Source organism: Aulonocara stuartgranti, assembly GCF_965226115.1.
Source record: "Aulonocara stuartgranti genome assembly, chromosome: 10".
NCBI classification, from domain to species: Eukaryota; Metazoa; Chordata; class Actinopteri; order Cichliformes; family Cichlidae; genus Aulonocara; species Aulonocara stuartgranti.
The window spans coordinates 7844478-7872200 of NC_138946.1; the positions used below are offsets into that span (position 1 = coordinate 7844478).

General features: G+C 43.3%; 1 protein-coding gene and 1 long non-coding RNA gene across 3 annotated transcripts in view; one reads left to right on the forward strand and one right to left on the reverse strand.

Moving 5' to 3' along the window:
* LOC309715928 overlaps positions 1 to 14817 on the forward strand; it is a 22725-nt gene extending 7908 nt beyond the window's left edge. The window contains exon 3 of the long non-coding RNA XR_014279333.1: positions 10176 to 14817. This is a non-coding gene — a long non-coding RNA (uncharacterized lncRNA). The remainder of the gene's footprint in view (positions 1 to 10175) is intronic.
* On the reverse strand, positions 6472 to 27482 carry LOC309715922 (tubulin-specific chaperone cofactor E-like protein). Of its 2 annotated transcripts, none has more exons than XM_082549420.1 (9): positions 27389 to 27482; positions 26275 to 26344; positions 17883 to 18028; positions 17588 to 17727; positions 16008 to 16189; positions 15293 to 15549; positions 15051 to 15177; positions 14839 to 14955; positions 6472 to 9891 (listed from the first exon to the last, which is right to left on the reverse strand). In XM_082549420.1, exons 3-9 carry the CDS (start codon positions 18016 to 18018, stop codon positions 9549 to 9551), a joined length of 1302 nt encoding a protein of 433 aa, XP_082405546.1. In that variant the 5' UTR covers positions 18019 to 18028; positions 26275 to 26344; positions 27389 to 27482; the 3' UTR covers positions 6472 to 9548. The 2 variants fall into 2 exon arrangements, with proteins under 2 accessions (XP_082405546.1, XP_082405547.1); XM_082549421.1 differs by having other exon boundaries at positions 27302 to 27393.
* Positions 27483 to 27723: the final 241 nt, after the last annotated feature.

Below are 27723 nucleotides of genomic sequence, written 5' to 3' on the forward strand. Positions count from 1 at the left end.
ACTGGAATCATCACCAGAAGAAAACACATGATCCCAACAATTTTAGATAGAAAGTGTTATTTGTTTACACTCACCCCCCCATAACTCCTGTGACATACAGGTATAGTCTGTATTTGCAGCATGAAAACATGCTGATTTAAAACAGTACAGGTTTGTTGTTATAACCACAGTCGGGTTATAAATTCAGAAAATACTGAAATAGAGTGAAGGACAAAAATGATGGACTCACCTGCCTTCAGGAGATGAACATCTAGCACCTTACTAGTCTAGTGGCAATCTCCACAGAGCAGTATCCCATCCAGGGAGTGATGGAGGGAGTACAGAGAGGCAGTCGAAGTGATGAAGAGCAGCTGGATGTCCTGATGGAAGAGCGCTTCTTGTCCGCGTCCAGCTCCGCAGGAATTACCGGCAGAACCAACAGCGAGCTAGAGTTTTTTTGTTCTCGCCTAAACTGGGAATCAGTGAGAATCAGTGGAAGGAGCTTTGCCTAAAGAAGCAGGTGCAAACTTTACCTGGGATAGTGTTCACGTTAATCTGAGATCAGTGTTTGGGGACGGGGGGTGGGTGCGGAGGAGAGGGGACTTGAGAGGAGGGACAGCGGAGGAATCCGGGAGAGAGAGGGAGAAACTGGAAACAGAGTAAGAAGAGCAAGAAGGTGAGAGGGGAAGTCAGAGGTGGAAAAACAAAAGAGAATTACTGTCTGGAGACATGTTTTAAATACCACAGAAGAGGAATGTTGTGTACAAAGAGAGGCTCTCATGGGATGAATGCAAGCCTCTTTGGGCAGGATCGGTCATCAACAGCAGCAAAGTGCCAATTGATGATAAAATGTGTCTGTGGTGGACGATTTGGTGGGAAACACTGTGGCTTTTATGGGGGTTTTTGGAAGGGGGTTGAATGATAATGTGTCCTTCACCACCTGAAGCAGCAGTTTAAAATGTTTCTCTCGTTTTGACTGTTTTTTGTGCTGAAAGTGTAAAAGAAGGTCGTCTTTGGATCAGGACTCGGTCGTGGTTAGAGCCTTACCAGAGTTCACTCAGTACAGTTAAATCTCAGAGCACCGGAGCACACAGACTCACCAAAGGAGTACAGTCTCACTCTGGGGGCGTTTATGGACCAAAACCAGAAGCACACACACAGTCTGAGACCTAGCTCTTTAGCTCGGCGGTAGCTAGAATTACAGAATTAACATCAGTCACTTTGGGTACTCTGTGTAGTCCCCTTTTTTAATTAGGTACAGCCTCATTTACAGGGTTATACAAGACACTTCATTTCCATAGATGCTGGAGAGATACTGAGGGGAAATCTCAGGTGGATCCACGCTGATAGGGTCTGGGAAGGAGAGGGCAGTCAGTTGGGTCTTTGTTGCCGGAGGACAGTGGAAGTAACTGGAGAGGCAGGGAGCAAGATGTGTGAAAGGCTCCAGGACTGAGGGCAGGCCCCGGGCTCCCATTAAGCAGCACTGAGACTCTCTGCGGAGGCTTCTTTTATACCTCCCACGTCTTGTTGTGTAAATGGTCACATACTCTTAAGCGAGCTGTGAAAGAGAATGTCATACAAAGAGGGACAAAAAAAGTCGGCAGTTACAGGTGACCTAGTGGGCTGAGGGAGCTTCCTGACCAAGGTTTTGTGTTTTGGGAAATGTCGTAGATGGAGAAGTTGGAAAGACCTAGATGGCCCGATTTCTTGTGATCGCACAACAGATAACGCTTCTTTTTCCTTTGTATACGAGGGTGGTCGTGTCACACGGCCTCTATGTAATTATGGTTGTTAAAGGGGCCAACTGTGTCATAGAGCACATTAGGATGTTATATTTGGGCCAACTGCGAGCATACAGGTCTGTACGGAAGCCCATTTCCGCCACTAAAAAAAACAAAAAAAAACAAGTATCCATAACTCGAAATTTCAAGTTATTTTCTTAAAATTTCGACTTATTAACTCAAAATTTCGACTTGTTAACTCGAAATTTCAACTTATTAACTCGAAATTTCAAGAAATGTAACTTGAAATTTGGAGAAACATAACTTGAAATTTTGAGTTACTTTTCTCCAAATTTCAAGTTAATAACTCGAAATTTTGAGTTAGGTCTGCCAATCAGTAATCTATGTGAATGAGGTCACTTTCTTGTTACCTGGAAGCATATGGCACAGAGTAACGCACACTCAAAACCGGATCGCAACAAATTGGTGCTTTCGCAAGTACGTTTGCTGATAGTAATGCCATGTGATTCAGCTAATAACACAAGGATTTCATCATTTTTGAAACCACGCTGAAAATACTCAGCGATCTGTGCATTCATGACTGGATGTAATACCGGTAGCTTAGCTGTAGCATTTGTACCTGAGGGCTTCAGCTTCCGGGTAACAAGGAAATTATGTCATTAACGCAGATTACTGATTGGCAGCACTAACTCGAAAATTTGAGTTATTAACTCAAAATTTGGAGAAAATAAGCACAAATTACAGAGGTGAAGACTGGAAAAAAAACAACCAAAAGATGAACAACACCTTAACCCAAGCCATAAAATTTAACTGAATGGCTCGACTCAAATCAAATCAACTAAAAAAAAAACAAAAAACACAACGAAACTGCAGGTTGATCCCAACTCAGCTAATACATAATAAATCAAAGCTGCAGAAGCAGTTAAACATTGAGGTTAGTGCTGATGGAGTGCAGAGAGTTAATGATTTGATAGATACAATAGATAAAGACAACAGCACTAAGCAAGAGGGGAGAGAGAAGGAGAGCATGCATCTTAACTTAATCTAAAGACATAGAAAATGATTAAAATGAGAATGTACTGACACACTGAGGCATGCTTAATACAAAAAACCTGTATTCACAGTTTTACACTGTGAAGCATGTGAGTAACTTGGATGCTATAGTAAGACCACCAACTTCTTCGCAAAATCTCTGTGAGTGGTGGTGAAATCAGAGATGAACACAAAGTAAAAGTGCAGTTAATTTTTGAGAAACCCCCACCCAGACCCCCACCACGGTGAGAGATGGTGAGAGGTTAAATGCCACTGGCTGAAACTACTTAAAAGAAAGATGGGTGGATCTGAAGAACTATTTTTACTCATGTCAGCATATATTTTGGAGTTTTCCATCAACAGCACACTCAACAATCATGCCTCTTTGAGAATGACTGGTCACTGTTCAAACTCAAGGGCTGTTAATCTATTCCTTTAAGTGTTTGTTGGCGGACAAGCACTTGGCAGCTCCTATCAAATCTCTTGGAGAGTTCCCCAGTACCAGGTTAGAAATTCAACTAAGGATCCCCAACATGCATAAAATAATTTTTTTTCTTGCTTAAAGTTGGTTATGAGACATAAGGTAGGTCAAAGGTTTCTATCATCAGGAGGGCATTGTGTGGGAACAGGTCAAAGTATCTAGCATCACAAGTTTTTGGAGAATCCATCAAGCCTGACCTTCACATAAAAAGGTCCTGGACTGGATACCCACTGAGCTCTGTTTAGCAGTCACCTAATCCTTGGTGCGGACCACTTTAATTCAACCCCTTATGCCCAGCAGTTGGCTCTGCCCTGCCCTCCTCTCCCTTCTTTCCATTCACAATGGTGGACCTCCTTCCAGTAACCCAAACCTTCTTACCCCAATGACTCCTTCATCCTACCAAACAATAGGCCCTGTTTAGCCTTCCTGCCCTTAGCCCCACTTCATAATGCAATGGGGCAGATCAAGGGTAGATCAGAGTACCAACTGCACAGCCAGGTCCTGTTTACACAACAAAGTGCTTTGTGGGATGGATGCACTGCAACAATCTTCCAACTTCAAGTACGTTCATATTCTCAGGATGGTGCATCTGCAAAGTTAAATTGCAGATGACATTTGTTCATGCAACACTGATTGAAAACTTGCTAACTATTGCTTTGTATTGGTTTACAGTATCCCTGTTCAATTCTATCCAGGAATTCAATATCCAATGGGTTGATTGGTTGATTCCCATTACAATAAAATTTGTTTGACGAGATTAAACAATTCACTTAGCCTAAGGTAATAGAAGTTTTAAAATTACCAAGATAAAAAAATAGAGATAACAAAAATTTTAAAAGGCCATAAATATTTAAATATTTTTACATTTATAAGTGCATGTGGGGGTGGAGGGTGTATGTTATGCTATATTATGAGAAGAATAGCGTTGAAAGCAGCGGTTCACGTGACAAGGTTTTAATAACAATGTTGATGTTGTAACAATTGTGCATCAGGATCGCTACTGAGTGTCTCTAAACGTATAGAGTCAATTTTTGATGTAAGCCGTTTTAAGTTCCTCAAGCAGGACAGAACAGAACAAAACACCCCATGGATCCTAAACGCTCACATACATGCTGACGATGGAGCAGTGAGGCTACACTAGGAGCCTCAACTGGACATCCTGCATACGATGTCCAGTTGCTTGCTTGCTTGTTCTGCAGGGTATACTTTACCATGTGATTGAAAGTATGCTAACTTATGATGTTAGCATGCAGTATCCCATGGTTTCTCAGACAAATCCTTCCATCTCTCGTGTATGAAAATGGTTTGAAATAGCAGAAATACACTAACCAAACAACCATCTTTCATAGCGTATGGCTAGAAGCCAGTCAATTGTTAGGTAACTACCTAAAAGCCAAGGGTTTCCATTCATTCAGTAGGATGAATACTTGTAAAAATTAAGCTAAATAAACTAAATATAATTGCAGTCTATCCTGTTAATATCAAGACTTTTCTCTTATAAGCAATTAGCCCGTGGCTTGACGAAGGCAGCTCAAAGCATGATGTTGTCGTGGCGATACTAACCTTAGGGTGACACTGGAAACGTTATTGGGACAACCGAAGTTGCTGGGATTCATCCCTAATTATGTTCATGTGAGGTATTGCCGTGTAATTATTGTCAAGACATTTGAAGTTGTGACCCTATGAAGATCTTAAGACACCAAGAAATGTGGTAATAAACATGGCTGCCAAAGGTCAGTACAGATAATGAGTTGAGAAATGCAGACAAAAAAAGTATAAGAAAAAAATAATCTCGAAGGGAATAAAAAGAAAATACAGCTTTCTAACTACAGGACCAAAATGCCTCCTTGGATCCCAGCCATTGACAAGTTGTTCTTCATGCTGACAATGTGCTGAGGAGTGGGTAGTGATGGTTGGCAGAGATATCCTACACAGGATTAGTGCCATGGTGTTGGAAAAAGACGAGGAGGAAATTAAGAGGGAATGCCCCAGAAACACAACACCGCCTGACACGTATGGAATGGACTTTTTGCAGCTCGACTGAAACACTCCAGCGATAAAGAGAAGGTCTGCAGGATTCCTCCGATCTTCTCCAGGGCCAAGCATTAAGAAACAGAGCTGTGCACGCTGATCTCGTGTCCCTTTAGCTCGTAACACGAGCAGTGTGCCCACTCCATCCCTTGTCTTTCAATCAGGACGGTGAAATGTCAACATGTAAAGAGGCCGGTTCATATTATTAAACTAATCTGAATATCTGACAGTTTTTATACTAACCAGTAGCTTTTTGCAACAGTTGGAATGACAAGTCCATTTTTTACCTTTTGAGATAATGAATAGCAATATAGGCTCATCAATTAGTCTAACCAGCGACAGTTAAATGGCAGTGGGTATTAAAAGACAGACTTGAGCATTAGCTCACACAGCTAGCACACATCACAAGAAGACTTACCCAAACAATTTGTCTGCTGTCCAGATGTAACAGATCACAACGTTTTGGGACACTGAAAGTGAAAAGAATAAAGTGGCTGTGCAGGGTTGCAAACATATGACAAAAAAAAACACCACGACAAGTTCATGAGAAAAAAATAGCAGTATTCAAAATCAAAACGGGCAAATTTATGACAAAAAATATAAAAAGGGGCAAATTAAAGAAGAAAAAACTAAACTCACTAGACAGGAAAACATGATAAAATTAATAATAATAATAATAATAATAATAATAATAATTTTAAAAAAGGCCAGTTGCTCCCAAAAGTCAAATTCCTAATGAAAAACTGATAACTTCATAAAGACATGTTCTACATTTAAAAAAAATAAAGTATATTTAAATACAAAAAAAGCCAAATAAAATGGGGACATTCTGGGAAAAACAGACTTAATTGTCAAATAAATGACGAAACAAAAAAAGAAAATCTGTCACATCGACCCACAGCAAGAAGGTTTGAATCCACCAATCAACTGAGGTCTCCCTGTATGGGTCTTAAAGTGACAGATGAACTCATTCATAACCTCATTGTGGTATTTTTACATGCTAGAAATGTTTCCTACAGTTGATTTGTGTATGTTTGCTATAGTGTCCATATGAACTGGATAATGAACAGTTGTGTGGGGTCATTTAATGTCCCGAATTAGATAAAAACAAAAAACTAAACACAAAAAATCCCCCCACACACTATAGGTATTGACTATTACTGCAGAATTATTATGAAAAAATAACACTGCAATTAGCTGGAACAATCAGTATTTATTTTTTTTATTTAAGAGAAGTTAAAGCACCATTATACAGTACAGGTATAGAAAGATTGCAGTAATGCAAACAAGAATTAAAAGTGCACGGAAGAAAAGCAATACAGAGAGCAAACGAAATATAAATTAAACACCACACACTCTAACCAGCACAAGGCAAAGTGAACTTTAGATCATCAATTTTTTTTTAACTTTTTAAAATCTGTAAATAAACTCTGTTTTGGTATTACTGAAGGATAGATAAAAAGGTGACAGGCGCAGTTAATATTCTAGAAATGTCAAAATTACAAATGCCCATAAAACAACATCGTTTCCCTGAAATGACACGTCTTGCAAATGATGAAATGCTGAAAGAAACAAAGACATATGAGACTGTGCAAACCAACCTCACAATGATCCAAACAAAACAAAACAAACCCCTCACACTTATCCCAGCACTTCTCAACAGCCCACTCATCATAATACAGATTAATAAAAGTCAATAAAACAAAGAGATCTCCAGTCATCTACTACACAAAGAAAATCTGTCAGTCCAGATGGCACTGTGAGCCTGCCGCAGGACAAGTGCACCCCAGCACATGTTCACATGCTTGCATAAGCACAACAAAACACTTTATTTGCGGACGCTCAAGAGAAGCATTTTGACCTGGGAGCTCTAATTAGAGTCTAAATTAGAGAAAGAACCACAGCAACAATGACTTAACTCCAAATAACTTCACTTGCTACCAACGAACACGTGAAAAAAAATGCACCAGTATTGTTATGACACATAGTTTAAGTGACTACATCTGTAATGCTCCAGCTGGTAAAACACAGCAGACACCAACAGCCAAAGTCTCATCAGCTAAAGTAAAATAAATGTTCAGGCGATAAGATGGGTTGAAAAATTCCTGCTGAAAGCTCACAACACCAGGACCTGCGAAACAGCGCAAACTAAAAGTTTGGGTGTCTGTGAGATGGAAATGTAAAGGAGAGAGACTCGGGTGGACCGGTGAGGGCCAAGAAGCTGTTTGGTGAACCTGTTCCAACTTAAATCCAGCGGAAGTGTCCGTGACACAGCAGCTGGTGTGTGGTTACCATACAGAGTGAGCCTCAGCGCTTCTCAGCTGCTCTTGCGCTCCATTCATGCGCAGGACAGCCAGAAGACCTGCGGTAACTTGAGCATCAACACTCCTTCTTTTCTCTGTCCCAGACCCGAGCTCACCTCAGACATGTCTCGTCTTTCTGCCAGGGCGTCTCGACTGAGAGGTATCCGAGTGTGTGTGCGGGTGTGCGCGTGCACGTTACCCCCAACACATGGCATTTATGCATCAGCTTGCAGGTTATTCCAGGATATTTCACTACAATCGCGTGGAGAAAGTCTAAGTAGGGAATTACATGTGCTGCTTATCTACAAACTCTTCCTGCAGGAAATCAAAACAAAACAAAATCTTCTCCACTTAAATAATGGTTAGAAAAGTAGAGCAGTGCTTTGAGGCTGTCATCATCATGAAAATGTAAATAAAACGTAATTTTTTTAATGCAGTGCAAATATGGATGGTGCCCAATTTACAAAACCTTGGCACTACAAAAAAATCAAGACCACGTTTAAAGCCTGATTAGTTGCAATCATTGCAGTATGATTATTATTATTATTTATTTATTTTTGTCGTCATGGTTGCTTCTGGAGAACGTAATAGGTTGGAACAATTTTAGCCCAGGCTGTACAAAATCTCCTGCAGCCAGTTTATAGCGAACAGGCATCAATTCATCTTTTACAAAAGAAACATGGAGAAAAATGACAATGCTGATCAAAGTGTAATCATTACGGAGGAACAATGTGCAATGAAAGTGGCAGAATGTATTCTCAGAAAGGGCATTTCTGATATCCAATGAATTTGAATCTGAAATCGTGTATAATTTATATTTGTCTCCTAATTTTAATGTATTCGCTCTTTAAAAATACTAATTCGTTCTCAGTTTGGTGCAGAAATATCAACAGTAGGGATTAGAAGGTCTGTTTTAACCCTTCAAATGCTTTAATTATAAGGTGATTTTAGTTTTAAAATTGGTGTGCAATTTATGCATTTAATTCATAATAAGGGAAACAATTAAAAAAAAAAATTAAAGACAGTTGTATGAAGGAAAGTCTGATCTTAATGTTCTGCAGCCCCTAAAAATCTAAAAACACATCAGATATAAATTTGGCTGAACTCCCCTTCGAGGTTGTGTTCTTGTGCCTATCCCGATCACGTTAGCGCGGTGGCTTTCTTTGGATGCGCCCGCTCTTACCACCTGCACTTGCCTTTCTTTGGACTTGCTTAAACAAACAGTTTTTCAACAAACAGTCCAGTTTTCAAGCCTAAAAGTTCAACATCAGGTAAAAATAGCAGAGAGGAGGATGCCCACACGTTCTTGGCATCCTCCAAGGTCAGCCAGTCCACTATTAAAGACCATGAGATCTACTATAATGTCTTGATGGACAATATTCAAGGGGAAGGACCTGGATTGTAAACACATATGACATATGCATGGCACATGGCTCTCAAGTCTACCAGCTCTGCCTTCCTGCAATTTCCATTGTTTTCTCAGAAATTAAATTCAAGCTGAATGACTGCTGTTTTGACTGCAAAAGATATCCAGCAAACAGAAGAACCAGTGGAAGTGGTCATAACAAGACTGATATTTATCCAGAGGTGCACATGTGGAAGACCCTGAAGGGGAGAACGGCCAAATTTCGAGTCAGGTATGGTTTTTCGGCCATTAAGGGAGCAGTCCTAGAACTTTTTGATCTTTTTTTTTATGCTTCATCAATAAGATGTAAACTGCACTTGTAACTCAAGGCACATGAAGCATAGAAATGTGCGACTTGAATTCAAGGCTTTGTAAATATCGAACAACTATGTGCAAATGTACTATTGCATAAATGTGATCAAGATTTTAGACAGCAAACCTCTTTACCATCCAAAACACCCACCCTTTTTTTGATATCTAAAAAAAGGGTTCAAGTCAAAAGCGTAATATCCAGTAATTTATCATTTCTACAATTCCTCCAATCCAAGTCATCCAGAAGTGGAGAACCTCCCGACTCAAAGACCCGAGGAGCTGCAGCGGCTTTTGTCCCTGGGCACTACCAGGATCTCATCCCCGTCTCGAATGCCGTAGGAATGCAGGGCCCGGGTGCCGCACTTCAGCTCCTCTGGTCCAAACATTGAACACATCTCTCGGTCGATGTAGAAGAGCCTCATCCCATTGGGTAGCTGCAGCAGACCCTTAAGGTGTTTTTTTAGGTCACCCACTGTTTGCTCCAGACGGAGGCTGACTGTCTCCACCCTGTCACCCCAGCGAACAACCACCATGGTGAGGCTGGGTCTCAGGTCTACCTCAGCCAGTGGAGCCAGGTGGCCATATTTGGACACGAGGATACGGTACCTGCAACAAAGCAGAGCTCGTGTTATTTTTTTATTTGTTATCAGCTCAACTGAATGACATCAGCATACAGCAAAGACACACAAACTCCTACAAGACATACACTTGAAATCCACCACACAAAGTATGGTGTTTCTCAGACATGGCAGTGACTACATAGTCTCTGAAAAGTGAGGCCCTTGCAAAGTATCTCAGGGTGTTTTAACACCTCTAGTTTCTTTAGTCTTAATCAGCTGATGAATTTGTAAACTTGTGGCTTTTACTCATGGCTTTGTTTCTTTTTACAGAGAGAAAACTCCAAGTCAACCAAAAATGCATCACCACAAACCGTGGCAGAGCAGGCATTCTGCTTATTGGCCAATGAAGGGAAATGCTGTCTTCTGGACCTTTGGTTTATTCCACAGCTAGCTGCTACAGTTTGAGCTCTCTGCATGTGTATGGTCTTCTGCCGCATCCTAGGATGCAAAGCACATCTGACTACGAGGAGGCATTTATCTCAAACTAGCAGCGCACACCTGGTAGTTGGGGTTGGATGGAGGTCAGATTATGTTCTGACTATAAATTAAATTAAAAAAGACCAGAATTTGATTTACACGGCCTAAACAGTGCAGGTGTGAAAAACCCCTTAAATCTTTATTTTTTTATAATTGCAAGGAGGTAGTGATATCTATGACTGCAAACAGACTGGTACTATAAGAGTCTATGGGAAAACAGCCCTCAGGCTTGGCCTCTAGAAACACTTTCCTGCTGAATTCATCCACTCAGTTCAGGTCATTCTGAATAAAACATTAAGACCCTTTTATAAATGCACCCATTCTAAGTTTCAGAAAGGAGGATTTTCCAGGGTATGCTAACCGCTAACTAGCTCATTATATGCATATAATTTTTGAATATTTGCCAAAACTAACTGAAAAATGAGTTTGTCAGACATGCCTGCATGTTATTCTACAAATATATGGAAAAATATTTGCCCAAATAATCATGATAACACATAATGGCATTTTTAAGGTAGACCACAGTGTCTCTTTGCCTCCCCCCCCCCATTGTTGCTATGGTAAATAACATACACCCTGTACTAATGATAGGATGTAGGCTTCATTTCGACATTCAAAGAGCAGCTTGGTCTACGGCTCCACCCTGCCCTCTGATGTCACAATCACACTGTGTTTTAGCACTGATTTACTCTAAATGGAATCAAAATCTAGAAATTTAACAACAAGCTGTACAAAATAACACTTAAAACTAAAGACAGAGATGATAAAGTCATTGTGAAAATGCTTCATGAGGTCACGAATCAAGTTAAAAGCAGGGCAATCTTCTTATAGACTTGTATAGGACAAGACTTCTCTTTGTGCCCTCTGCTGGCTGTTATGAAGAATGCAGGTAAAAGGCTGTTCAACACTGGCTTCACTTTTCAGACTCACAGGTTATACATCCTCTTTTTTTCCTTCTTAGATGAAGTACAGGTGTGAAATAGAAACAGCAAGTATATTTAAGATATTTCAGATTTTTTTAAAAAGACTTTAAACTCAGGGTTATGGAAACAAGCTATGAGTGTTTAAGAGGCAGAGAAACACCGAGTTGTCTGCCACTTGCTTGCCGTGAGAAAGCTCTCAGCCATCTCAGGGGAATGCGTGTTCGAGATAAGGCCCCAGGAACGATTAAATAAAATCCAGGAGAAAAGGCCTGTGCTTTCAAAGCTACTGTAACAGCTGGGCCAATCAAAGCAATTTCACTTCCCTCCCCAAAACTCCTCCACAAAGCCGCTGCCCTGGCCCTGGGATTTTCTGGCCAAACTTGCAGTCCACCCTGGGAATTCTCCACTAAGGCCACAGTGCACAAAGTGCCATTCTAAGAGAAGCCATTTACCAAAGAGGCTTCATTTAAGGTGGTAAGCATGGTATAATGGGGCAAACAATGCTGCAGGTGATAAGAAGCCGACATTCCAACTGTCATTTTGGCATTCTTTGATTCCTGCGGAGGAAATTACAAGACTGTGAAGCCAAGAGACACCATGTAGCTGAGCTCTCCTGTTTTGGCATTTCATCGACTCATTCTCACATTTCTCCAGTTATTTACTTGAACGTATGAGCACCTCAAAAAGTTAAAATGTAAATTTTCCCACGTCTTTCCCTGAGACTGTGGCTCTGTTTAGACCCACTAACTGCTAACTTCACCGGATACGCAGACTCTCTGGTTTCTTTTTTAACCCTTGCCTCTACTCTTTCTCGCCACTAATCCTTCCTGCCCAGTGCTGTTTTCTTCCCTTTCCCATTTTTTCCAAGGAATTGTTGGGGTGTATCCATCTCAGTTAGTCTAGTTTATGGTTTGAGAACACGTTTATAGTTACTCAAAGCCAGGCTGTGTCAGATGTGTTCACTTGAGAGGCTGTGACCCACCTGCAGAGCTCTGATCTCTTGGGGTAGCGAGGCCGCAGCCTCATCCGAAAGGAAAGGGGATAGCTGTGCGCTCACTGCCTACTGAGTGTGTCTGACACCCCGATAACGTCCGCATGCACATGCACAGTCACGGTTATACCCGACCCTGGACCTACACCGAACCCCTCCCAAACCAACACCGCAAACGCAACGCTTGATGGACAAAAATAAAATCAGAGCGATGAAGCTGAACACAAAGAAAATGAAGTTTTTAGATGGCGATGAATGTGTTTGACATAGAAATAAAATAACTATTAACTGCTCCTGATGGACAAACAAGTTCTGCCACAGGTAATAAAATAATTTATAGCCAGGAGTGCTGTGACAGCTCATGTGACATCAGAAAACAAATCAAATTTCTCAAATTAAGGCTTCAGGTTGACAGAGTAGGTGTATACATAAAAAAAACAACCTGCTACCTGGTGTATCAGTTTTCCCAATCAGAGAATTCCCAGCACAAAGGACTCATTGAGCAGGGAGAGAGTGGTGGCATTGTCTCCCAAAGGTTAGTTTCCCCCAGTCAGGGACTACACCTTCCTCCAGAAATCCCTCCCCAACATTCTGCTGAGGTTAAGTGGAATGCAGTTGGTGAATTATTTCACCCCTGCGAGCCCCCCCGAGGAAGGCTTTCAACCTCCCCCCGCAAAAAAAACAAACATATAGTGTGCTGGACCCAAACTGAGGACAGGGATGGAGATTGGTTGCTAATGTTGTGAATCAGCAGGTGTTCCCATATGAATATAATGCAAACGTAAATGCCGCTTAGCTTTCCAATTGAAAGCCAGTGCTGGCGCCTTGTGCTCCATATTTAAGGTATTTAGTGAAGACTTTCAATATGAATTTTACTCTAAATGTCTCATCGGAATGTTGTAATGAAGCAATGAAAACAATCTGATGTAAATTTTAGAGCTGAAAAAAACAACAACAATTTATTGATCAACATAATGCTACACAATATATTTTTTAATTTATCATGTTAGCTATTTTCTCAAGCCAAAAGATGTCAGTGCTGTAGTAGCTCATCAGGCTCACCATCCATCACCGCTCAAAGGTTACTGCCCGCAAATCGATAAATGTGACTTTGATAAAAACTTCAGTAAAATCTGACCAACACTGATTCTTCTTCGCAATGGTTTAAACTCAGCTACATTCAATTCAGTTCAGTTTTATTTATATAGCACCAAATCACAACAACAGTCGAACACTCAAGAAGCTTTATATCGTAAGGTAAAGTTCCTACAACAATACAGAGAAAACCCCAACAATCATATCACCCACTATGAGCAAGCACTTGTGGGACAGTGGGGAGGAAAAACTCCCTTTTAAGAGGAAAAAAAACCTCTGGCAGAACCAGGCTCAACCATCCAAAGCAAGACAGTGCACAAGAAAACAAAGTGCAGTCAGGGGTGGAGTGGACAGGGTTTTAAGATGGTACCGAGAGCTGCTATAATGTATGGCTTGGAGACAGTAGCACTGAAAAAAAGACAGCAGGCCGAGCTGAAGATGCTCAGGTTTTCACTGGTAGTGACCAAAATGGAAATGATTAAAAACGAGGATGTCAGAGGGACAGCTCAAGTTCAGCAGTTTGGAGATAAAGTTAGAGAGGCGAGGCTCAGATAGTTTGGGAGAGAAGAGAGAGTGGATACATTGGACAAATGATGCTAAATATTGAGCTGCCAGGGAGGAGGAAGAGAGGAAGACCTCACAGAAAGTTCATCGATATAGTGAAGAAGCACATGCAGAGGAGGACGCTAGGGATAGGGTTAGAGGGTGATGACCCCTAAAGAAAACATCTGAAAGAAGAAGATTGTTTAACTGAATATCTCTGAGTTTTAGACTTTTTTTGTACAAAACCTGTTGCTGAAATATGGCCACGAAATGAGAACCGGTGTTCTGGGAATCTATCCTACCTCACAAACCATCCCACCTGTTGTTTCTGCGCATACGCGTAACACAAACCCCAAATTTACATCATTTTTTTAACCCATTGTGAATATTTCTTATGGTTATGGTTTGTATTAGTCACAAGTCGCCGTCAAATTATAATATGGGTAGGACGATTTGCCAAAGTAGGACAGTTTCTCAAAACACTGGCTACAAATGATCCTTTCCATCTGGAGAGTGTGTGCCTTTGAAATTTAGTTACATGTTAATTTTCTACCTTGTTTTAGGATGCAGATCACTAAGTTAACAAACTTAAATGATCCAAAGAAACCCCTCAAAAAGTAAAAAAGAAGAAATAAAGCTAATGGCTAATTTTATTTAACGATAAATTCACAATTCACACAGTTGCCTAACGCCAACTTCTACCCACGCATCTTAGCTGGCCATCAGCACCACTGCATATGCAAAGTGTCTTTTTGAGACTACATATTATTCCTCGTCCACTTCTACTAGTTACTACAGCGTCAGCGGTCAGCCGCAGCTTTGAATTATTATTATTATCCATGAGTAAACTTATTCACTATGATTATGTGTGCAGTGAAAAATGTATGTGTGGATGATGCTCCACCTCTCGGGACGCTCCTGCTCTGGACAGTCCTGGTAGTATCTGATGAAGAACCTCTCAGCATCCTCTCTCTCACCATTAGACACGGCACCCCCGTTCAGCACCATTACGGAGGGCAGCCTGAGGGCAGGTGCAGCAGTCGGGTGTTAAAAGTGCTCAATGAGTATTTCGATGATGAAGTTACTGAACAAACGAGCACACAGCTTCAGACTTACTGTGCTAAAAGGAGGCTACGTCTCTCCTCGGTGCTGTAAGACTGCAGTAAAGGGATTCCCTTTGCTTTGACCTCCACCAGTTTGGGAAAGAAATTCAGCCTTTCAATGTCGATCCATTTACTAAGACCTGAATAACAACAACAACAACAACAATAATAATAATAAACATAATGAGTTATAGGGCTATTTGTTCACACCTTGCACTGAATACAGACAGATTAAAAGACTTTTAGGACTCCGACCTGAATTGTTGAGGTTGATGCTACGCAGATTGGGGAAGAGGTGCTCCAGTGTCTCCTTGGTGTCTCCCACAGAGTCCACGCTGTTATTGGCCAGCACCAGTGTGCTCAGACTGGGGTACAGCAGCCCAAACTTCCTCACTTCTGCCCAATCCTGCAGCTGGTTATCTGTAATCTGCAGCAGGCGTAGCGACGGGCATGTCGTCTGGGACTCTGACACGCTGTTGTAGCCGTTCAGACACAGGAAGAGCTCCTCCAGCCTGGAAGATGAGGTGCAAGGAAACTGGCATTTTTGAGGACATCAAAGATTCTTTGTATAATCTGTGTAATATGCATTAAGGTGCTTTTGATTCTTCAAAAGAATAAGGCAGCTGTTATCGTGTTTCCAATTGTCACCATATGTTCTGAGTTCTCTACCCTGTTTACAACAAATAAAACTGGACTGAATTATATTAAACACTACTGACACCCTCTCGACGAGAAACCTGGGCGCGGGGGAGCCTGATCGTCGGAACATTTGCTGCAGATACACGACAGCCTTTCAGTGGAACGAGCCTGGCAACAGTAGGGGTGTACTTAGTTTTTCACAGGACTGCAGAGAGAACTCTGAAAACATTGTAAATCTCTATATATGCAGACGCTTAGACAAAAATATACAAATTCTCTCATTGCCACACATAAAAGAACATAAAACCTTTTTCCATGCTTTGTCACTTACTCTGGTGTGTGCTGCGTGAGTGTGTGAACAGTGTCCCAGCTGACTTGTGTATTAATGAGGACCAGTCGTCGGACCCTGGAAAAAACCTCTGCCATGTTCGGCTCCAGCTGCACGCCGCTTAGCGGGTTCATGCTCAGATTGAGGAAGTCCAGGTGTGGGATGCTGGAAACGATGGTGCCGATCTGGCAAAACCAGGAGCATCAGGACACAGAACAAAGAAAAAGAAGAAACAAGTTACAGAACTTTTCAAAACACTTTTACTTTGAAAACCATTATTTTCAGAGCTTGTTGATTAGCTAGATAACTCTAGTACACATAAATAAGCTGTATAATGAGATACAGCGGTTTAAATTCTAGGTAAGTTCCGAGTCATCCATCTTTAAATACAACCCATAGATAGTCTTGAACAGGCATATTTTTAAAGTGTTTCTGTACCGTGTTCACATTTTCCTTCATTCTGTTTAAAAAGCTGATAATTAATCCACATCAGTAGCGTCTGGTTTAGTTTCACATTGACTTGTTTTCACTCTTTGGCTTCTAGATGGCAAATAAAATACTTAATGCTAAACCCATGTGAATGACAGAAGAAGAGATTATTATATTAAATGAATATGTGGTGTATGTATTTATTGGTTCATACAAAAAAATGTATCCAACCCTGCTTATTAATAAATGAGTACTCCAGTTAACCTGAGAGGTACCAGGTGTTCCAGCAGGCACAGCAGAAGGGAACTGTGCCTACAGCCCTCATCACGGTATCACTCGGCTGAATAACAAACAGCACTGTGAGAGGGGGATAACAAGGGCTGTGCAACTTTTTTAAGAGGCCTTTGTGTTGTAGACACGGCTAAATAACAATGCAGCACAACCCAACCTTAAGAACTTAATTATTAACAGTACATATGCAAACAAACAAAAAGAAAAGAATGATGATGAATGGAGGCTAGATGGAATCAGTGAATAACCATCTAAAAATCTACATGCTTTCCAGTTAACTTACAAACATAAAGTCCGGGGGCACAATCGGCCCGGCAAAGACTCCAAACTGGCCAACTGGATGGCTTTGGAAAATGAGAAGGAGGGCATACATTTTTGGACTTTCAACTGTATTAAGTTTTACAGCTTTTCCTCCTGATAAACACCTCCCCCACAGCCATTCATACTATGCCAAAGTAATAAAGTAATAAAGTGTGGTTAAACTTCTTATTACTGACAGAAAGGGAAGTTTTACTGGTTCAGCCCGCTCAAGACCAAAGTGGGTTGTTTGTGGCCCACAATGTAAAAGGAGTTTGACATCCCAGGCTTGCATCCTTACTAACAATAAAGAGAGATTAACTTCTATTTTTTTTATCTGTATGTGTTGTATTCATTTTTTATTACACTAAAATAACCATCAAAACAAAGACCTTAATCTTATAAACCTATGACTAGCATTTACTAGTGTCCATTTAAGCCCTTTTTAACTGCTGACATGGTAGCATACAGACAGCACTCCAACTAAATTGTCTTGAACAAAAGCCAGATGGCTCTGCTTTTATGAAAAACCTTATTAAGTTCAATTAAAACTCCAAGACCCCCACCTCTCCCCAGTCATTCAGCTGATTGTGGGACAGGTCGAGCTCTACCACGTGGGCGCAGGAAGCAGCGATGTCTTGCCTGTCGCCGGCTTTACTGATTCCACTGTCATTCAGAACCAGTGCGCTGGGCAAGAAGAGGCGATCTGCAAACAGGAAACTCGAGTCAGTTCAGAGCCTCATTCACAGCTCAACACTCCAAATAAAAAGGCAGATATGCCGGGCTGAACTTATCACAAGTGATACACTGCTCACGTGGCATCATCACAACCCTGAAATAGCTCGCTCTGTCATCTCTCACCTTTGACAGGGGATCCTGGAGGCCTGGGCAGAACAACCACTCCTACGCCTTGGCCATAGGGGAAATTCTCAGGGTTATACTTCTCACTGAGGACTTGAACAAAGGTGCGCACCTCATCTTCATCAGAGGACTCCATGGCTCAAGTCCTGAACAGGTATCCATGTAAGAGACCAAAGGGGAAAAAAAAGACGCTTTTAAGATATGCTATGGAAACATGACAATTACATCAGGACAGCTGTTACATATGTCTTTTAAAGGATAAAGCTGGAGATATTTTACACTGTTTATCACAATGTGTATGAAAATCAAGTTTCCTCCCAAAACATATGTGACCCTACTGAAGTTTTAGGTCTTTAAGTGTCAAAATTGTATTGCTTAATTTGCATGTAACCTGCATGTCTAACGTGGTGTTTAGAGAATTCTCAGTGTTGGATTTTTGGGGCTGATGTCTGTTAAGGAATTTAGAATGGGACGTACGTTTAGCAGGCGTGGTGATCTAATTCTAAAGTTCTAATCTCACACAGTGCTTTATGGGCACAGTCACCTCCCAGAGTCTACTTTTCCAGATTTTCTTCTTTTTTCCCCTCAATTTGTTTCCATTTTTCTTTTTATCACTTTTTTGCAGATTTTGTAGCTGTTAATAAAAATCCTGTATAAATGAAGAAAAACATTAGGATAAGCTTTTCATTTGTTAGCATCTGCTTCTGTTTTCACCTATGCTGACATTCTCCACAAACAAACATACTTTTGGTGCAATGTACTCAAAGCACAGTACAGCTCATCTCTCACAGTGACTGTCCAAAAAATCTTCGGCACTATGAAAATGCTCCTTATACACAGCTCAGAGTGACCATGTGGATTAAATAATTTACCTACAGGAAAGGTCTAAGCTGACATCTGAAACTGCATTTGTGAAAGAAGCTGGAGAAGCATAAAGCGCTCTCTACTCTGGACATTTGTCATTCAAAGCCCACATATGCAAAACAAATTGAGTGAGCATTTTCAGAAACATGACAACAGTGGAACCAGGTGAACTAGTTCCACCAGCAAAACTATTAGAACTATAGTGGCAGCTTCCCTGAAGCATTTTAGAGTTTCAAGTATTTTGTACACAAAAAAAAAAAATCACCTTTCTATCACCTATAACAGGGGTGGGGGAACTACAGGCCTCAAGGGCTGGTGTCCTGCAGGTTTTAGATAACACCCTGGGTCAGCACACCCGAATCCAATGATTAGTTCATTGCCAGGCCTCTGGAGAACTTCAAGACATATTGAGGAGGTAATTTAGCGATTTAAATCAGCTGTGGGAGTTCCCCACCCCTTACCTATAGGTATTAGTGGCCTGTAGCTAACAGGAAGGCCATGTGCAGTGGTGGGCAATTCATTTTCTCCACAAGTTCACATGAGAATCTGAAAATGTTGTGCAAGGTTTCACCAATAAGTTCAGAAAGAGATGAAATTAAATACTGAGTTTACCTAATTGGTGCCGCCTTCCACAGCACTCCCAGTTTCTCATGTGGACCCTTGGGGAAAATTGCCTATGCTTGGTGGACGTGCTTTAAGCCTGCTGTCTTTTAAATGGTCACCAGGGGGCGATAGCAGTGGTTCCACAGTCATTGTTCCACCTCAGTAAGCACTTTACTGACAAGTTCACAGATCAATCACTAATTGCGGCTCATATTGAATAAAAAAAATCAGTTCTACTTTGTAATTGCATGTGATTCGAAAGCTCAAATTAGATTTCTTGAATCTTGAGCCTGTAGACAAGTGGCTGACACCACGCCGAAATGTAGTTACAACAGAGTTTCATAAGGGTATATAATTATGACGTACCTATGGTGTAGATTTAGCACATAAGGATTACTCGGGGTATGAACATTGATTAATCACTTGTGATTGCTCCAAATCCTGTTATGGCCAACCAGTGCCTGTGCATGGCATTTTCCCCATAGTGTTGGGTTGTCCTTCATTCAAAGTGCTAAACAAAGGGACACAAATGTGCTACCACTGACTTCCACTTTAACCACCTCAAACTTTAGTCCTGCTCCTCCTGCTGGCTGACACTTCTTGTCTATGTTTTACCTTTTTCTGTGCAGGTGTTAAAAGATAAAAAATAAAAAAAAAGGTCTAAAAATAACTAGGGCTGAACGATTATGGAAAATAATCTAATTGCGATTTTTTGCCCCAATATTGCGATTGCGATGCGATTATTTTTTAAGGTCTTTGTCTTCTGTATTATTAAACAAAGACAACCAATACATCATATAGTATGGCCAATACTATATTACATTAATTTTAAACTGTTCTTTCCTGGAAGACAGACCTCTGTTATGATGACATGAGGTGATGCATGAATTGATGACTGACATTTTTATTTAACTTCTTCAATCACAACAGTATATTTGAACATACACAATAGTTTATTTTTAGCTTACAAACATCTGAGCATAAAGTGCTGACAAGGAACCCTGGTGTAAACATTAAAATGAAAGTCAGTACAATGTGCAGATTGCAGAAATATACATAAAAAAAAATCAGTGGCTTTACCACACTCAGTTTTTCGACATCTGTGAACTACTAGACAGTCATTCAATTAAAAAATAATATTAAATAAATAAAACTAATAAATAAAAAATACACACATCTTACTGATCTCTGCAGTCAGTAACATTACACATAAAGTGCAAACATAATAGCAATTGTATAAACACACACACAAACACGCCTTTAAAGTTTAAAGGCGTGAAATTGGACGGTCTAGTTCTGATTAGCGTCACCGCTGTCTCGGTGGAGTTTAATAAACTCGGCCGTCTGCTTCTTGCTATCTAAAATATAACCAGACACTGGTGTAAATTCTCGACTGTCTCATACTTCTGTTTAATAAGTTTTCTGTTTGACGTTTAGTCAGCTGTGTGAAAACCAAGGAGGAACCCACCCGGGGGATTAATAAAGTTTTATTTTATCTAATCTAATAACTTTAATCTCAGCCAAACCGATTTACTCACGAACAAACAAAACACTGAAAAAAGCCCAACAATAACATTTTTAGGTTGTCTAAGTGACTTATATATTACGTTTAACCCGAGCAGCGAAACTCCGCGGTGATCTGAAAATGATGTGCCGGGAGTTGTGCCGTTCTCGGCCGCATCAGTAACCCTCGAGCTCCCGGCTAGCTGTCGAGCTGGTGGGTAGCAGACGCCTCTGAAAACGTCGAAGCACTTTTGCAAATATGGGATATTGTGGAGGTATGTAACAACGACAGGAGAGGTCTCAGTGTCTCACTCCAACAACTTTATTAACTGACAGAACTTCACATATAGTCAGCGCCAAAATCTCCACCCCCACACTTCCCTTCAACTTGTGTGTGAGTGGAGCCACCTGGTGGTCCGCCACACATACCCCCCCTTGAACACACAGTCAGGTCTCCATTCAGTCCAGGACCCTGGGTCTAAGCAAACGACCCGCACGACTGAACCTGGGAGGGAGAGAACAGGCAGAGGAAGGTCCATCCTGTGATCGAGGCTGGTGAAGGCAAGCAGGAAAGGCAGGAGGAGGCTCAAACGTTGGTGGTCGGGGGTAGTCCTGGGGGGAAAACCAGAGACTGTCAACCCCAGCGCAGGAGGTCGGCCACGGCGAGGGGCCTGGGCCGGCACTACATCACTGTCCGGAAGAACATGTGCTGGTTTAAGTCTGTCAACACACACAGTCTCCCTTCGACCCCCAAAATCCAAAACAAAATGTTTCTGGCCCGGTTCAATAACCCTGAACGGGCCGTCATACAGCGGCCGCAGCGGTGTCCTGTGGGCATCGTGCCTGACAAAAACAAACTTAGCAGTCTCTAAAGTCTTTGGAACAAAGGTGTCAGGCACGCAATGGTGCACCGGACCAGGAACCCGAAGCGAGTGCAAAAGCGGGGTGAGAGAGAGCACCGATGGATCGAAGCAGGGAGGAGGATTTTCAGGCAAGAATTCTCCAGGCACGCGGAGGGGCTGACCAAACACTAGCTCAGCTGGGGAAGCGCCGAGATCCTCCTTAACCGCAGAGCGCAGCCCAAGCAAAACCCACGGGAGGCGGTCAACCCAATTGCCATCCTTTAAGGAGGCGCGAAAGGCAGCCTTCAGCGACCGGTGGAACCGTTCACACATCCCATTAGCCTGCGGGTTGTATGCGGTTGTGCGGTGGACTTTAGCCCCCAGTCCATCAGCCATGGCCGACCAAAGCTCGGAAATGAACTGGGGGCCTCTGTCTGACGTAATGTCCGCGGGTGGGCCGAAACGCGAGACCCAGGTCGACAAAAACGCCTTGGCCACCACTGCTGCGGTAGTGGACGCCAGGGGGACCGCCTCCGGCCACCTGGTGGTCCGGTCAACAACAGTCAAAAGGTGCGTAAAACCTTGTGACTGCGGCAAGGGACCCACCAGATCGACATGCACATGATCGAAACGTTTGCCGGGTATGAAGAACGGCTCCAGGGGCGCCTTGGTGTGTTTATGAACCTTCGCGCGCTGGCAGGGAATGCACGCCGACGCCCATTCCTTAACAGATTTGCGAAGGCCTGGCCAAACAAATTTAGAGCTGACCAGTTTAACAGAGGCCCGGACCCCTGGATGAGAGAGAGCATGTACCGAGTCAAAAACTTGACGACGCCAGGAAGCGGGAACCACAGGGCGAGGGCGGCCGGTGGAAACGTCACAGACGAGGAGGGGACCACCGTCCTGCACGGGTCTGTCCTCCAGTATGAGGCCCGTCTGGGTGGATTTAAGCGCGAGGATGTCAGGGTCACCGCTCTGATCGGCAGCCATGGCGGAGTAGTCTATGCCGAGAAAGACGGGAGAAACCAGCGCACGGGACAAACAGTCAGCCACATGATTGGATTTACCAGCCACGTGCCGAATGTCCGTGGTAAACTCAGAAATGGCTGCCAACTGGCGCTGCTGGCGTGCACTCCATGGATCGGAAACCTTGGACATGGCAAACGTCAAGGGTTTGTGGTCCACGTATGCGGTAAAGTGACGACCCTCGAGAAAAAACCGGAAATGACGAGACGCCAGGTGGAGCGCCAGTAGCTCCCTGTCAAAAACGCTGTAATTGCGTTCGCTGTCACGTAGCGTACGGCTGAAAAAGGCGAGCGGTTGCCAGACACCCGAGATTCGCTGTTCCAGCACCGCACCCACCGCTATGTCCGACGCATCAGTGGTCAACGCAATCGGCGCTGAGGGGGATGGGTGGGCCAGAAGGGCAGCATTAGCTAACGCTGACTTAGCATCAGAAAACGCTTGGATGCTGTCCGGAAACCAGTCAACGGGGTCATTAGCTTTTTTTTACCCTTTAACGCCCCATAAAGGGGCTTCAGCAGATGTGCCGCTCTGGGGAGAAAACGGTTGTAAAAATTCACCATCCCCAAAAATTCCTGCAGTGCCTTAACAGTCGTGGGACGCGGAAATTCCGAAACAGCTCGGACTTTGTCAGGCAACGGAACCGCGCCCTCGGCGGAAACACGGTGCCCAAGGAAATCGAGAACGGGCAACCCAAACTGGCATTTAGACGGATTAATAATCAGTCCATGCTCCGCCAAACGCTGAAAAACCTGACGCAGATGGAACATGTGCTGCTCCTTCGAGCTGCTGGCCACCAGTATATCATCAAGATATACAAAAACAAAGGGCAGCCCGCGCAAGACCGAGTCCATCAACCGCTGGAAGGTTTGGGCGGCACCTTTCAGGCCAAACGGCATGCGCAGAAACTCGAAAAGGCCGAAAGGTGTAATTACGGCGGTTTTGGGGACATCCTCCGCGCGCACGGGAACCTGGTGATATCCCCGTACCAAATCGATCTTAGAAAAAACCGAGGTCCCCGCAAGATGGGCGGAAAAATCTTGGATGTGGGGAATGGGATAACGATCGTTCTCCGTGACATTATTAAGACGGCGGAAATCCCCACAAGGTCGCCACCGACCATCAGATTTAGGCACCATGTGTAACGGAGAAGCCCAGGCACTGTTCGAACGCTGCACGATGCCCAGACGCTCCATGGTGGCAAATTCTTCCCTAGCGACAGCCAGTTTGGCGGGGTCGAGGCGGCGCGCGCGCGCGAACACCGGGGGCCCTACTGTAGTTATGTAATGCTCTACCCCATGCTTCGTCACCGTGCTCGAGAAAGTGGGGACAGTGAGTGAGGGAAACTCAGAAAGCAAACACTGAAAAACGTCACCCGAATCTACTGAGTTAGCATGCACCACGGGCTGAGCACCCCGAGTCAAACAGGGTAATGAGGAAAAGGACACAGCATCAATTAAACGTCTGTTAGCCACATCAACCAGTAGTCCGTGAGCACAAAGAAAATCAGCGCCTATTATAGGCACAGAGCTAGCAGCAACAACAAAGTTCCACTGAAAGTCACGGTCGTGAAAGCAAACAGTCACCAACCTTTCACCGAAGGTTTTGATGGGAGAGCCATTAGCCGCTGTTAGCAATGGCCCGCAACCCTCAGCCAGCCTGTCCGAGCCAGCCGGGGGAAGAAGGCTCTTCTGTGAGCCGGAGTCCACCAGGAAACGCCTCCCCGAGCGTGAGTCCTCTAAGAAAAGCAGCCTTTCCTTGTTGCCAGCGGTCGCGGCTGCTACAGAGCGCTGACATGCCCGTTTCCCTGGGTCTGGAAACTGCAAGGCGGGAGGCAGCGCCGTGCCTTCGCTCCAAAACGCTGGTGATAAAAACAAAGCCCCTTTCCGCGGTGCCGCCGTGCAGCGATTCCGGCCACAGTGGACGAGTCGGAGGGCCCGTGGAGCATCGGTGAGGGGGAGGGGGAAAACGCTGGTGGGTCCTGAATAACCGTCTGGACGCCGAAAGTCCTGGTAGCCAGGAGGATGCGATCCGCCTCTTCCGCAAGGGAGCGGTAATCCTTCGTGGCCAATAGCGGGGAGTTGGCAAGGCCAGCGCGCACTGGAGCCGGCAGCTGTCGAAGAAAGAGGTGGGTGAAGAGAAATCCTCCGTCCTCCGCGCCCAGCAAGGACAGCATGCTCTCCATGAGCTCGAGGGCGGTGCCGTCGCCCAGGCCCGCGATGGAAAGGAGTTTCTCGGCCCGCTCAGCATCAGAGAGGGAGTAACGCCGCAGCAGCAGCCCCTTGAGGGCGGCGTACTTGCCCTGGGCTGGGGGATCCCGGAGGAGAGTCATCACACGGCGGGTTGACAGCGGGTCAAGTGAGGCCACCACATGGTGGTATTTAGTGTCGTCGGCTGAAACTCCACGAAGAGCAAACTGAGCTTCTACGTGCATGAACCATGAAGGAGGATCGTGAAGCCAAAAATCCGGCAATTTAAGCGCCACAGCAAACGCAGCCATCGGCGGAGGTGAAGGTCCGGCGGCCGCCGATGCTTCCAGGCCAGAGCTGGCTTCGTCGTCGAGCCTTAGCATGTTCACTACAGGGGTCACCAGTGTGGAGGTATGTAACAACGACAGGAGAGGTCTCAGTGTCTCACTCCAACAACTTTATTAACTGACAGAACTTCACATATAGTCAGCGCCAAAATCTCCACCCCCACACTTCCCTTCAACTTGTGTGTGAGTGGAGCCACCTGGTGGTCCGCCACAATATCTTGATAAACCGAGCAGATATTTGATGTTTACACAACTACTTTCTCGCCTGAAAATATGTTAAAAGTTTATTTTGTGACCCAGAAAGATTAAGTAATTTTAAAACTTAGTAGCGGCCGCCATTGCTGGAAACTGGAGTTTGGCTGGGCCGCGCTATGAATTCTGGGATATGGTAGTAATTTGGACAGCCTTATAATCGCAGTATAATCGCAGCCTTTGCGGTTAGAAAATTGCACTTGATCATGTCGCGATATTATCGCAAATGCGATATATCGTTCAGCCCTAAAAATAACCCACGAACATCACAGAATAACCTACAAGTCACAGACAGCTGAAACGTGAGAGGCACAGCAGCACTGAGGAGAGCAGGTGCACAGCTGTCAGCGAAGCCACCTGTTCCTACTGAAACCCATTTTCTGCTATGATTACAATTTCTGTTGCCATTTTTGCTGTAAAATGATTAATCTGATGAGTAATTGTATAACTCAATCCAGAGAAAATGTAGCTTTTTCAATGTGTGGATTGGTTTAGAATCCATAGACAAAAACCCCTCCAGGCAGGCTCAATAACTGGTAATCATACATCACAATAACATACATTCTCGACCCTGCCTGTCCACCTTGCACTCAACAGCCTCACTTTAACCCCGATCAGCCCTATCAGTTTCAGACAAACGGAGTCTGATCATCTTAAACTGAGCCCACCTGAAGTGTGTTTGTCAAAAGACTGAGTGTTTCATCCGGACTCTGTCTGATGTTTCTGTCATAGATCGTTTCTCATTACACAGATCCCACCTGATTCTTACCTCTGATGTAGCAGAGACCAAAGGAAAGATTGTTTTCAACACCACATCAGATCACATGCCTCGGTCCCTGCTGTGAGAAAATGACGAGAAACATAAGCAGGGAAAACTTATTTTTAAGCTTGCAGCCGTAAAATAACCAGAATACGTGAAAAAAAAAATGCAAAGAAAGACAGAGTTGACACCACATCAAAGGTGGTGAAACTTGCATTTATGTGACAAACAAAGGAAAGGTAAGCTGACAGTTGGGTGCTTGAGACGAAAACAACTGTTTATGTGGTATAACTGGGGAGCAGCCAAGCCCTGAAGCCATGCACTGAAATGAAAAAGTTCTAATGGACATATGTCATGACTAACCTGAGGTCATTGTTTTGTACAGTTTAAACACACACTTTTAAACCCCTGTTATAATTTGTTACTTTTTTCTGAAATCTTTTTGTTTCAAATGTTTCTTCAGCACCATTTGCTCAGTTCGGCGTACACAATGGGCAGGAAGTTAGATTTTGTAATGTATAAAAAGTTAAACATTATCAGCTGCTCGCTACTGCTCACAGCGGTGAAGTTCAACCTGCAATGCTACCAAACTGTCAATAAAGATGACGTTTTTCAGAAAATAACAAACAACGAAATGGATTAATGCTACCCGAAATGAACGTCAACCCACAAAGAGTCATAAAAAGGTCAAAAGTCTTACTGTAAACCTTGCACACAGTTGCTGATACGCGAAGCTATTTTAAACAGATATATTTTTAACAGGGTCCGGGGAAACGGTGTTACAGTCAGATAACGAGCGTCGCTTCGTGGGGTGGGGGGCTGACTGCTCAGACGGAGGCCTAGCTGTATGATGTCGCTAGCTTAAGGATAATAAACTGGAAGCTGAGATTGTAACAGTGCAACCTGGTGTGTTTGAACATTTTAGCACAGCACGAGCCAACGACACTACTGCCTACCTCCAAAAAGCGTGCAACACGTTGGCTGTAAATTCAAATCGGTAAAAACATTTCTTTGAGTGTTGGATCAAACTCTCTACCTGGGCCTCCAAACTTAGCGACACGGGTCACTGCGCGTGCTCCATTTGGCACCTGATACGGTACATTTTTGAGAGTGCAGAACTCACCTTTGGCAGAACCCCCCTCTGCGGTTGGGTTGTTTTTGTTGTTCTTCGGTTAGTTGACAGCTTAAACCACGCCCACTCTACCGGAAGTTACGTAGTTTAAATATCTGTTTTTTTCCCTCTCGTCTTCATACGAGAATTGCTTCATACTGGGTTATTTTCTTTAAAACGGAACGGAGCTAAGAATACATGCTAAGGATTAACTTATTATTATTTTATTTTATTTATTTTTTAGCGAGTCTTTTTTTACGATTTTTTTTGTAGCTGGTTACTTTAACGGACAATTGTTTTTGTTTACTGATTACGGGCAGTTTTTTAAAAGCTGAGTTCAATTACTC